This window comes from Orbicella faveolata, unplaced genomic scaffold (assembly GCF_042242905.1).
Source record: "Orbicella faveolata isolate gen_17 unplaced genomic scaffold, um_ofav_v1 contig_12, whole genome shotgun sequence".
Lineage (NCBI taxonomy): Eukaryota > Metazoa > Cnidaria > Anthozoa > Scleractinia > Merulinidae > Orbicella > Orbicella faveolata.
In genome coordinates, this window is record NW_028301539.1 from 7,466,882 (window position 1) to 7,480,000 (window position 13,119).

Here is a 13,119-nt window from a genome sequence, read left to right on the forward strand (position 1 = left end):
CCATTTCGCAGAGGGAGAAGTATTTCCTCATTTTGCAACTCCCAGCTTTAAGTCCGAAGCTCGCAAGCTCGCTTCGGTTAAACCGGGGAGTTGCAAAACGGAAAATACTTCTCCCTCTTTAAAATAGTATTTGTGTAGTAGGCCATTCAAAGCCTCCCTCCAGAGCTTCGTGAGATGATTCTCAAGGAGTACATCGCGATAAAAATAAAGGAAAAAAAGGAAATGGGGTGGGCCAAGGTACACGAGAATGTCTTTACAAGAGCGCACTTTTTTTTGGGCAACCAAAGTTTCGGCAACCAAATTGCGAACCATCACTCTTGGCACAAGTGCCTGTTTCGTTGCCGAAAATCTGAAACCATTCTTTCCAAACATATGCTATTTTTTGCTTTTTTCTTCTGTCTTTCGGCAACCCAAATTTCTTGTAAAAATATAGAGACATGTTTTCTATTCTCAGGAGCCTACCAAAGAGTTGCAAAAAACTTCGTGAAACAGCGTATCACTGCAGTTGCGGCGAGCAAAAGAAGAAACATCACGTGTTTCGCTGCTTCTACGACAAGCCAACGAAAAAACAACACGGAGTCTTCGTGTGATCTTCGTTTCATCTTCGGGACAGCGTCTGGAAAACGGCAGCGAAATTTCAAGTATGTACGCAGAATCCCAAGAAAACTCAGCAGCAGGCGAAGACGCAGCAAAAGAACCGTCGTAGAAGACGAAGACACCGCAACCAGCCAAACGGTAGCCGAAAATACGCGCAGTTAAACAAAGAAAGAAAAAAGGGCAGCAATGGTTTTGCAAGACGATCTTCAGGAGTTCGGCGACGAAACGGTTGTACTTGAGCCGGCGAAAAGTGTTGCAATATATGTCGCAACAGGCAAAAACCCGCCAGCAGACGCAACAAGCAAAACCCCACCAGCTGAAAAAAAGTTCCAAAGCTGCGGAAACGGGGGCGAAGAAGAACAAGCAGCAACTCGAACAAAAGGAAATGGAGTGCTGGGCTTGCCCCGCGAAGAAGAACCCCTCGGAACACCAGCTCTGCAGGGGGGCACAAACGACTCTATTTTAAGAGAGACCTTTGCAAACATGGGTCTTAGACTTGAAAAAAACGTTGCGGAGCATCTTCTTCTGGAAAACGCGTACGACAGCAACCTTCTGTCCGACATCGCCAATGTGGATTATCTGGAAGGGAATCAAGGCAGCACGAATTTGCGCCCGCTAGAGGGCCTGCCGGCCTTCGTAGATGACATCTACGTTTTTGGCTACCTTCCAAAGGAGGAGTGCGTCGTCGAAAAAGGAAAAGGAAAACTGAGCTGCACAACAGGGGAGAATGGGGCCGCAACACTACTGGTGAGGAGCGTCGCGAACGCTTTGGAAAGAGCTCTTGGGAAAAGGGGGTATATGCCGACGGCGATCGTGCACACCGTATCTGCGCAAAAGACGAAAAAAGAAAACAGCGCAATCTGAGCAACAATTGACACAATCGAGACAGAAACAAGGAGCCGGGCGAAAACAAAATGGGAAAAAATCCACCCGCAACAAGAGGTTGTCGGGTATTTCGTGGCAAAGTGCAATGTTTCCGAAGTCCCTCTGGAAGCAATACACAGCGGTCTGGATGTTTTCGAAGAGCGCCTGGAGGGGTACGGGTACGGCATCTATTGCATCGACTACACGCAAGACTTTTCTGGCGTTTTACATCGCGAAGCTCTTGTGCGCCACCTGCAGTTTCGAGAGGAGGGAGATTTCTGCGGAGCAATTGGCAAAAATACGCCGACGATACTTGACAACACAGGAACTGTCGGGAACCACGTTTGCACCTGGATAGACAAGCCCGAAAGAGGGCCCACGACGCGCACAAAGGTGTACAACAAAATCGTTTCGAATTTTGAGGCAGGAGAAATCCGCGAACCCGTAGGTGGCCATCTGGCGGACTACGCCGACTGCCCAAACCCCCACCTCCGCAAAACCTTCATTCACCCGGACGTGCAAGCCCGAGGGTGCACAAGGGTCGAAGTCTCAGTGTACGCGCCCCCTCTGGCCCAACTTTCGAACGAGAAAGCCGCCGACTGCATCGGGAAAGTTTTGCAGCAAGTTTCAGCCGAAAGCGAGGAAGAGGGTGTATTCGTGGTCCAGCCGCCCAGAAGACAGTGGGAAAACCTCGCAAAAAAAGTGGATCGCTGTTTGGTTCTAGCTGACAGGCCGCAAGGAAGAATTTTTGTTGCCTGGTATGCGCATACAAGGACAGGAAGAATTTCGGGTGTACACGTCCGCCCATCACCAGCGAAAGTGCAGGACAAACAAAAGTGGGAAAGAGCTGTATCGTGGGCAGCTGGAGATTTTGGTTTTCGGAATTGCCCAATTTTTCGGGTAGACATCTTGTCCGCAGACAAAGAAGGGGTGGAGATCGGCCCGCTCCGCTGCTACACAAAAGACGAAAACTCGCCAACAATCCTTTCTGCGAGCAAAAAGCCAACACAGCTCCACCCAAACGGAGGAGACCTGGCGACGCTTCTACCGCCAACGGAGAAAATTGAGTGGGAATGGCGGAGCAAGAAATGCCATGCAATCGGCAACGATTCTTCGAAATATTTTCTCCAAGAAATCCCACAAATCGCAGAAAAGTGACAAATCTCCACGCTTTCAACGAGAGGCAGGCTAGAAAAGCTTTTGGAGCTAAGAAGATCTCGAACGTTCGAGTCGTGGAAACGAAAGGTGTGGCAAAAAGAGGAGAAAATCGAAAAGGCTCGGCAAGTGGAACTCAAAAAACTGCGAATGGTCGCCCAAGCGAAGAAAAAAATAGAACAAAAAAGCGCGGAAATTCTCGAAAAAGTGGCTGGAACCCTGGGTGGAAAAACGCAAAAAGTTGCGGAATTGCCCACAGGGAGAAAATTCAGTGTCCTCGGTTTTCGAGCAAAACTAGACAAAGCCCGCGTTGTTTTGCAGTATGGGGATGAGCCGCCTGTTGCTGTTTGGGCGACAAAAGGTCTGCGAAAAATTCTTCTAGAGTGCTTGCGCAGCTTCCGTTCAACCGAGAAAGACTATTTGGGTCGGAAGGTTTTCTGGCTAGTTGCTTGCAGCGGTGTGCAAAAGCTTTGTGAGTTGGCTATCGGCATTGAGCCCGCGAAAACTTTCCAAAACAGCGAAGGAGAAACAATCGTATGGAATCCCATCAAAGTGCTTTCCGCGCCAGAAACAGGTAAGACTCGAGATTTTGCGGGCAATTGGTAGAGAATGCGAGGAGTACGAAACCCTTTGTGCCGAATTGGCCAAAAACACCGGTCTGCAGAAAATCAGCGCGCCGGAAAACAAAGCGACTAAAAAAACAACAGACTTGCCGGAAGGGGAGTACATTTGCAAACGTTTCGCCACAACCTATCTTCGGGGCGCCTTACGAACAATTCTGTTCTTGCTCCCGCTTGGAGAAAACGGGGAACCATCAACAGACGAAGAAACTCCCACACACGGCGTCTTTTTGGAAAAAGAGATAGCGGACATTGGCGGGGCCGCAGCGCTAGAAAAAAGGAAAACACCCCTTCGCTGCTTGCTTGGAGACCAGAAGACAACACCAAGCAAGAAGAAGTGCCGCACGGTTGCTCTGGCGTAGCCTACACGGCAACAATAGTTCCGCCTTCGAAGCAGAAAACAAAGTCTCCGTCACAAGCAACAACAAAGAGCTCGCCATGATCCCAGTCCAACCATTTTTTCGCCGTCTCCGAGTCAATATGGCCAACAATTTGCGCCGATTTGTCTTCCAACGAAGAGGCATATTCGCGAAGAGCGGACCAATCCTTCCAGCAAACCTTTTCTTCTTGCTGCAGGTATTTTTTCTCGCGTACTCGAAATTGTTCGAACGGGAAACATGGAAGTTGCCCTTCTTTCCGAACAAGCTCCATCGTGTATATTTTGCAGCCTTGCGTCTTTTCAGTTTTTCGAAATCATCCGCTTTGACTGCGGGCTTTTTTCACAGCTAGCACCGCGGTGTACACAATACCCGCAACAACACCCGCTTGCACAAGAGGAGACACAGTAGAAGCCGCCGCATTGACAGCTCGAACTGCCGCGTTGCAGTTGTTCTCTATACTCTCCAAGACGCAAGCTTCCTTTTCTTCCACGCCATCTTTCCTTGGCAAATGTTCGGCAATTATTTTCAGGTATAGGGATATTGCACGCACGTCTACGCAAAGCATTCCTAAAAACTCGAAAAAGGGCTCATCTTCTTCTTCTTCTTCTTCTTCTTCTTCTCGATCTTCTTCCTGCGCTCCGCGCACTTCTCCTTTTTCTTCTTGGTTTTCTAGAGCGGGCGGTTTTGGGTCCATTTTACCGGCTTCTTGCCAAATTCTATACAACCTGGTTGTTCCAATCCCGAAGCGCTCCCGGATCGCTGCGATTGTCTCGCCTGTTTCCCGCGCGGCAACGATTTGTCGTTCCTCTTCGGCAGAAAGATTTTTTGCAGGAGGCATGTTTGCATATATTCTAGTTTCTGCAGAATTCAAAAGAAAAGTGGTGCCTTGTTTGCGCGCCGCGGTTGTGTTGCAGCAATGTTGTCTGTCGGCCGCGGTTGTGTCGCAACATTGTTGTCTGTCGGCCGCGGTTGTGTTGCTGCTGTGCGAAAAAAAACCGCGGGATCAGTGCGAATTATTTTTTCTTGCCCACTCTTATGTGCGCTTATTAAAAACCAGTATTTCTTTTTTCAAACCAGTTTTTCTCAAGAAATTTTTCAGCAATTCTTTAGAAATACTGGCTTTCAATAAGCGCACATAAGAGTGGGCAAGAAAAAATAATTCGCACTGATCCCGCGGTTTTTTTTCGCACAGCAGCAACACAACCACGGCCGACAGACAACAATGTTGCGACACAACCGCGGCCGACAGACAACAATGTTGTGACACAACCGCGGCCGACAGACAACAATGTTGCGACACAACCGCGGCCGACAGACAACATTGCTGCAACACAACCGCGGCGCGCAAACAAGGCACCACTTTTCTTTTGAATTCTGCAGAAACTAGAATATATGCAAACATGCCTCCTGCAAAAAATCTTTCTGCCGAAGAGGAACGACAAATCGTTGCCGCGCGGGAAACAGGCGAGACAATCGCAGCGATCCGGGAGCGCTTCGGGATTGGAACAACCAGGTTGTATAGAATTTGGCAAGAAGCCGGTAAAATGGACCCAAAACCGCCCGCTCTAGAAAACCAAGAAGAAAAAGGAGAAGTGCGCGGAGCGCAGGAAGAAGATCGAGAAGAAGAAGAAGAAGAAGAAGAAGAAGAAGAAGATGAGCCCTTTTTCGAGTTTTTAGGAATGCTTTGCGTAGACGTGCGTGCAATATCCCTATACCTGAAAATAATTGCCGAACATTTGCCAAGGAAAGATGGCGTGGAAGAAAAGGAAGCTTGCGTCTTGGAGAGTATAGAGAACAACTGCAACGCGGCAGTTCGAGCTGTCAATGCGGCGGCTTCTACTGTGTCTCCTCTTGTGCAAGCGGGTGTTGTTGCGGGTATTGTGTACACCGCGGTGCTAGCTGTGAAAAAAGCCCGCAGTCAAAGCGGATGATTTCGAAAAACTGAAAAGACGCAAGGCTGCAAAATATACACGATGGAGCTTGTTCGGAAAGAAGGGCAACTTCCATGTTTCCCGTTCGAACAATTTCGAGTACGCGAGAAAAAATACCTGCAGCAAGAAGAAAAGGTTTGCTGGAAGGATTGGTCCGCTCTTCGCGAATATGCCTCTTCGTTGGAAGACAAATCGGCGCAAATTGTTGGCCATATTGACTCGGAGACGGCGAAAAAATGGTTGGACTGGGATCATGGCGAGCTCTTTGTTGTTGCTTGTGACGGAGACTTTGTTTTCTGCTTCGAAGGCGGAACTATTGTTGCCGTGTAGGCTACGCCAGAGCAACCGTGCGGCACTTCTTCTTGCTTGGTGTTGTCTTCTGGTCTCCAAGCAAGCAGCGAAGGGGTGTTTTCCTTTTTTCTAGCGCTGCGGCCCCGCCAATGTCCGCTATCTCTTTTTCCAAAAAGACGCCGTGTGTGGGAGTTTCTTCGTCTGTTGATGGTTCCCCGTTTTCTCCAAGCGGGAGCAAGAACAGAATTGTTCGTAAGGCGCCCCGAAGATAGGTTGTGGCGAAACGTTTGCAAATGTACTCCCCTTCCGGCAAGTCTGTTGTTTTTTTAGTCGCTTTGTTTTCCGGCGCGCTGATTTTCTGCAGACCGGTGTTTTTGGCCAATTCGGCACAAAGGGTTTCGTACTCCTCGCATTCTCTACCAATTGCCCGCAAAATCTCGAGTCTTACCTGTTTCTGGCGCGGAAAGCACTTTGATGGGATTCCATACGATTGTTTCTCCTTCGCTGTTTTGGAAAGTTTTCGCGGACTCAATGCCGATAGCCAACTCACAAAGCTTTTGCACACCGCTGCAAGCAACTAGCCAGAAAACCTTCCGACCCAAATAGTCTTTCTCGGTTGAACGGAAGCTGCGCAAGCACTCTAGAAGAATTTTTCGCAGACCTTTTGTCGCCCAAACAGCAACAGGCGGCTCATCCCCATACTGCAAAACAACGCGGGCTTTGTCTAGTTTTGCTCGAAAACCGAGGACACTAAATTTTCTCCCTGTGGGCAATTCCGCAACTTTTTGCGTTTTTCCACCCAGGGTTCCAGCCACTTTTTCGAGAATTTCCGCGCTTTTTTGTTCTATTTTTTTCTTCGCTTGGGCGACCATTCGCAGTTTTTTGAGTTCCACTTGCCGAGCCTTTTCGATTTTCTCCTCTTTTTGCCACACCTTTCGTTTCCACGACTCGAACGTTCGAGATCTTCTTAGCTCCAAAAGCTTTTCTAGCCTGCCTCTCGTTGAAAGCGTGGAGATTTGTCGCTTTTCTGCGATTTGTGGGATTTCTTGGAGAAAATATTTCGAAGAATCGTTGCCGATTGCATGGCATTTCTTGCTCCGCCATTCCCACTCAATTTTCTCCGTTGGCGGTAGAAGCGTCGCCAGGTCTCCTCCGTTTGGGTGGAGCTGTGTTGGCTTTTTGCTCGCAGAAAGGATTGTTGGCGAGTTTTCGTCTTTTGTGTAGCAGCGGAGCGGGCCGATCTCCACCCCTTCTTTGTCTGCGGACAAGATGTCTACCCGAAAAATTGGGCAATTCCGAAAACCAAAATCTCCAGCTGCCCACGATACAGCTCTTTCCCACTTTTGTTTGTCCTGCACTTTCGCTGGTGATGGGCGGACGTGTACACCCGAAATTCTTCCTGTCCTTGTATGCGCATACCAGGCAACAAAAATTCTTCCTTGCGGCCTGTCAGCTAGAACCAAACAGCGATCCACTTTTTTTGCGAGGTTTTCCCACTGTCTTCTGGGCGGCTGGACCACGAATACACCCTCTTCCTCGCTTTCGGCTGAAACTTGCTGCAAAACTTTCCCGATGCAGTCGGCGGCTTTCTCGTTCGAAAGTTGGGCCAGAGGGGGCGCGTACACTGAGACTTCGACCCTTGTGCACCCTCGGGCTTGCACGTCCGGGTGAATGAAGGTTTTGCGGAGGTGGGGGTTTGGGCAGTCGGCGTAGTCCGCCAGATGGCCACCTACGGGTTCGCGGATTTCTCCTGCCTCAAAATTCGAAACGATTTTGTTGTACACCTTTGTGCGCGTCGTGGGCCCTCTTTCGGGCTTGTCTATCCAGGTGCAAACGTGGTTCCCGACAGTTCCTGTGTTGTCAAGTATCGTCGGCGTATTTTTGCCAATTGCTCCGCAGAAATCTCCCTCCTCTCGAAACTGCAGGTGGCGCACAAGAGCTTCGCGATGTAAAACGCCAGAAAAGTCTTGCGTGTAGTCGATGCAATAGATGCCGTACCCGTACCCCTCCAGGCACTCTTCGAAAACATCCAGACCGCTGTGTATTGCTTCCAGAGGGACTTCGGAAACATTGCACTTTGCCACGAAATACCCGACAACCTCTTGTTGCGGGTGGATTTTTTCCCATTTTGTTTTCGCCCGGCTCCTTGTTTCTGTCTCGATTGTGTCAATTGTTGCTCAGATTGCGCTGTTTTCTTTTTTCGTCTTTTGCGCAGATACGGTGTGCACGATCGCCGTCGGCATATACCCCCTTTTCCCAAGAGCTCTTTCCAAAGCGTTCGCGACGCTCCTCACCAGTAGTGTTGCGGCCCCATTCTCCCCTGTTGTGCAGCTCAGTTTTCCTTTTCCTTTTTCGACGACGCACTCCTCCTTTGGAAGGTAGCCAAAAACGTAGATGTCATCTACGAAGGCCGGCAGGCCCTCTAGCGGGCGCAAATTCGTGCTGCCTTGATTCCCTTCCAGATAATCCACATTGGCGATGTCGGACAGAAGGTTGCTGTCGTACGCGTTTTCCAGAAGAAGATGCTCCGCAACGTTTTTTTCAAGTCTAAGACCCATGTTTGCAAAGGTCTCTCTTAAAATAGAGTCGTTTGTGCCCCCCTGCAGAGCTGGTGTTCCGAGGGGTTCTTCTTCGCGGGGCAAGCCCAGCACTCCATTTCCTTTTGTTCGAGTTGCTGCTTGTTCTTCTTCGCCCCCGTTTCCGCAGCTTTGGAACTTTTTTTCAGCTGGTGGGGTTTTGCTTGTTGCGTCTGCTGGCGGGTTTTTGCCTGTTGCGACATATATTGCAACACTTTTCGCCGGCTCAAGTACAACCGTTTCGTCGCCGAACTCCTGAAGATCGTCTTGCAAAACCATTGCTGCCCTTTTTTCTTTCTTTGTTTAACTGCGCGTATTTTCGGCTACCGTTTGGCTGGTTGCGGTGTCTTCGTCTTCTACGACGGTTCTTTTGCTGCGTCTTCGCCTGCTGCTGAGTTTTCTTGGGATTCTGCGTACATACTTGAAATTTCGCTGCCGTTTTCCAGACGCTGTCCCGAAGATGAAACGAAGATCACACGAAGACTCCGTGTTGTTTTTTCGTTGGCTTGTCGTAGAAGCAGCGAAACACGTGATGTTTCTTCTTTTGCTCGCCGCAACTGCAGTGATACGCTGTTTCGCGAAGTTTTTTGCAACTCTTTGGTAGGCTCCTGAGAATAGAAAACATGTCTCTATATTTTTACAAGAAATTTGGGTTGCCGAAAGACAGAAGAAAAAAGCAAAAAATAGCATATGTTTGGAAAGAATGGTTTCAGATTTTCGGCAACGAAACAGGCACTTGTGCCAAGAGTGATGGTTCGCAATTTGGTTGCCGAAACTGTGGTTGCCCCCCCCAAAAAATGCGCTCTTGTAAAGATATTCTCGTGTACCTTGGCCCACCCCATTTCCTTTTTTCCTTTATTTTTATCGCGATGTACTCCTTGAGAATCATCTCACGAAGCTCTGGAGGGAGGCTTTGAATGGCCACGGAAAGTTGGCAGCTTTCTTTCCGGCTCCGCATCAGCCACGCGCACTTGTTTGTCGCTCGAGACATCGCGGCTCGGGCGGTATAACAGCGGGCTCGCTTGTTTCTAATTGGTGTCTCTCCCCCTCAGTAGTATAGGGGGAGTCACACAAATACTATTTCAAAGAGGGAGAAGTATTTCCCGTTTTGCAACTCCCCGGTTTAACCGAAGCGAGCTTGCGAGCTTCGGACTTAAAGCTGGGAGTTGCAAAATGAGGAAATACTTCTCCCTCTGCGAAATGGTATTTGTGTGACTCCCCCTATACTACTTAAAGTGCGAAAACCAGACCCTATTTGAGACAAAATGGCCAAACTCGATACTCTATTTCAGACCAAGTTTATAGCGGCTAAAAAGCCATACCCTTTGGGGCCGCACATACCCATACAGCCCATATATATCCCGCCCCTCCCCAGGAGCAGGATGTTCGCATGCGTTCGTGAGAGCTCGTTTGATGTGCATACATCTGTGCTTTCGTTTTATTTCCCGCGTCCAAGGCTCCAGTCAGAACATCTACGATCATCAAATAACATTCAATGAGAGCTATTGATGCTGTAAGAAATTAGTTTTCAATAGCGCGTTTAGCCTGCGTAGCTGGCAATATTGTAGGCGCGCGGAATAAAGTTTTGGCGTAGACCAAAATACAGTTTTGGCGGCGAAGTCGCTAATCGCGAGCGGCGAAGCCGCGAGAAATATCGTTTGCCAGAGAACTTGGGTTTTTTGAATGCCGCTCACTGTTATCACCTCGTTGACCTCAACTGACCCCAATTAATTGAACCAACCAATTAGAACCGACTATTTTCGCGCGAAATAGAGGCGTGAAGGCGATCGTCTTACACTTCTGGTTGATGCATGCATGGCGAATCGAAGGGAGATAGAAAAAGCCAAGAGGAAAGCACTAACGACTTATGTAGATTGTGTGGTGTCAATCTGAAGATGAAATTCGGTAACTTTAAGAAAAGTACCAAATACATTTCCACGGAAAATTTATTTAAATCTTCAGGTCACGCAAAGCGTGAAGGCAAGACATTAGCAGAACTTTGCTCGGAAATTGGCGCGAACATTGTGGAATCTAGTGCTCTATTGAGTCGAGTTTGTCAGTCTTGTGGTAGGAAAATATTCAACGCCGTGGAACTTGTCCGGTTCATTCGCTCCGACATAGAAAGAAATGTGGAAGTTCCGCTGTCTTCGAATCAAGATACGCAAGTAAGGATTAAACGTCTTCTTCCGTCGTCTGTGTCTTCGCCGGACAGGAGTCCTCAAGCAAAAAAGAATTTATACAAGGACCGTTCGACCACTAAGAAATCATTAAATTTCTCAGAATCGACTCCTTCAAATGCAACGAACAAAGAAAACATGCCTTTGGATGTCAACCAGGAAACAATCACACCTCGCGTTCCACCCTTCTCTGCAGAGTTGAATGTAGAAAATTTGTGTGGTAAACAGACCACTGTTGATCGCAGATCCGACTGGCCGTATTGATTCGCACTGTTCTTTCGACGACGAAACGAAGTCGATCATTCTAAACGCCTGTCGTAAAAAAACTGGAACACTGTTGCGAACATGACTATCCTCCATTATTTATGATGATCATGAAGCATTTCCAGGAGAAATATATGAAGGATCACCTGACATTTGATTGACGTGTGTACTTCTCTCGACCAATCCGTTTTTCCCGCACACTGGTCTCCGGACTATTCAAAAACCAATGGTTTTCGTGCAGGCGGTATTTCAAAGTCCTCCTCCCCATTGACCTCGCGGCTTCGCCGCTCGCTTTTTTGCGGCTCCGCCGACAAAACTTTATTTCGCGTGCCCACAATACCGCCAGCTACGCAGGTTATAACGCGTTTTTCTACTGAAAACGCATGAAGGAAGCTGCGTGGCCATACTAAAACAATTGTAAACACTGATACGTCATGAGAAAATTTGCGCATGCACACAAGTTGTGAATGACGCTGGCCAAGGGCTCCGTTTCCACTGTTCATGCCAACCTCGTCCCCAGGGTCTTCTCCACTTCTGAAACTAGGTATTACCTCCTACATTGGACTATACAGAGAGGCTTCACTCTAAAAGGGTCCTTATTCAGGTTAGAGGAATATAAAAGGGTACGGGTTTCACGAGTTTAAGTATAGAAAAATGTTGGATTTCTGTCATTTAGCTATCTAAAAGGGCAATTTACAATTCATCATCCAAAAACAAAAATGATTTTATTCAAGACAAACTTACGTGTAATGATTTGATCCTTCAAGGGCATCTCCTTTGATGCCACCTTTCTTTTAACTTTTCCAACACAGAGTTTAGCTCCCCTTCACAAAGGAAAGAAAAACCAACAATGTTAAAAAATATCAACGAGAAAAAAAAGATCAAAAAAACAGAAAAGCACAGTGCATAAGTTGACAACTTTCACCCATGATTATATGTGATACACGTGGCTTGGAAAAAGACTAGGCTTGATTTCCGCCGCTCGCTTGAGTCCGCTCTTCGTTCCTCGCCGTGAGTTCGGGGGAGGAGGGCGGGCTCCATTCTCGAGCAGCGGCTGGTGATCGAGCTTAGAGAAAGACTTGCAGCGACACTTGCAGCGGAATACTCACTTGTTGCTTTTCTCAGGGTCGAAATAAACTTTAGAGGTTCCATTTCCACATCCGACCACAATCTGGTTCAATTTTGGGTGCCATAAGCAGCTAACGACACTCTGAATAAGCAAGCATATAGCGCTATTACATATATGTTCAGTAGTAATTTCAGTTTTACTAACAAGTGGGTCACATAAATAAGGGCATGGCTACTACGCCTCTACCACGTGGGATGGTAACCCATCGTGGGGTCACCCCCACCATTTTGTCAGGTTTTACATAAATACTAGAGTTCGCTGAAACTTATTTACACTCGTAGGTGGAAATACTTTGGCAATGAGAGTACAGTGTCTTGCCCAGGAAAACAATGCATTGACCTCCTCTAAGGCTCGAACCTACCACTCGATCCGGAGTCCAACGTGCTAACAGCTAGGCCACTTTGCTAAAATTCGGACGCTGCTTCGTTTTTCAAGCGTTCTCGTTTTCTCATTCTATTACTTCGTTAATCCTTCTTCTAATTTCTGGTTTTTCACTAATTCTAAGGGACTAGATGTCGAACACGAATGAGTGCAATGCACGCAAATGAAGTGTTCTACGAATGTTCCAGCAAAAAAAAAAAAAAAAAAAAACTTTTGAAAAATTTTTCCTGCACAACTCTTGAAGAATGCGGTTACAGAGATCTCCTTAAACCATCAGTGAGAGAGTTTCTGCATCAGAGTGTACTTTAGCGTTTAGCGATGGTTCCAACGGGAAGCCCCAAAAGGCACAGAAACAGTCACAAAACAGGCACATGAAAAATTCGACTTACTGATTCTATCACATCAAACTCGTACAGTCTCCGTAAAGAGTCTCTTTCCATAAAGACAAGCTTGCCACATCCCTGGATATGAAAGGAGAAATAAGTCAGTATTTCCGGTTCGTCTATAATAGTATTCTTTTTAACTGAACTGCGACATGCAGTGAGTAAAACCTTTCTTCGTGTATCGTACATGTACCCCGTGTTACAGCCGCAAGTGAATACCTGACATTTGCCATTTTATGTTTGCTAGAACCAAAACTCACTACCTACAGTATTAAACAGCTTTAAATTACCATTACAACAAATGATGTAATGAAAAGATATCAATTTATCAAAGATAACCATAGTTAATAAAGGGAAATGGCTAGGAAGGC

The 13,119-nt window shown here is 47.5% G+C and overlaps 1 protein-coding gene and 1 pseudogene across 1 annotated transcript; one reads left to right on the top strand and one right to left on the bottom strand.

Annotated features, from left to right (window-relative positions):
* The first annotated feature begins 494 nt into the window (after window positions 1–494).
* Window positions 495–2,778, top strand: LOC149116370 (uncharacterized). Its single transcript, XM_089282293.1, has one exon. It carries the CDS (start codon window positions 784–786, stop codon window positions 1,459–1,461), a length of 678 nt encoding a protein of 225 aa, XP_089138419.1. The 5' UTR covers window positions 495–783; the 3' UTR covers window positions 1,462–2,778.
* A 3,007-nt stretch (window positions 2,779–5,785) lies between these two features.
* Window positions 5,786–11,592, bottom strand: LOC110047077 (uncharacterized; annotated as a pseudogene).
* Window positions 11,593–13,119: the final 1,527 nt, after the last annotated feature.

Bases quoted from the DNA above. Each gene is read 5' to 3' on its own strand.
- LOC149116370 (XM_089282293.1), top strand. From the start codon at position 784: ATGGTTTTGCAAGACGATCTTCAGGAGTTCGGCGACGAAACGGTTGTA.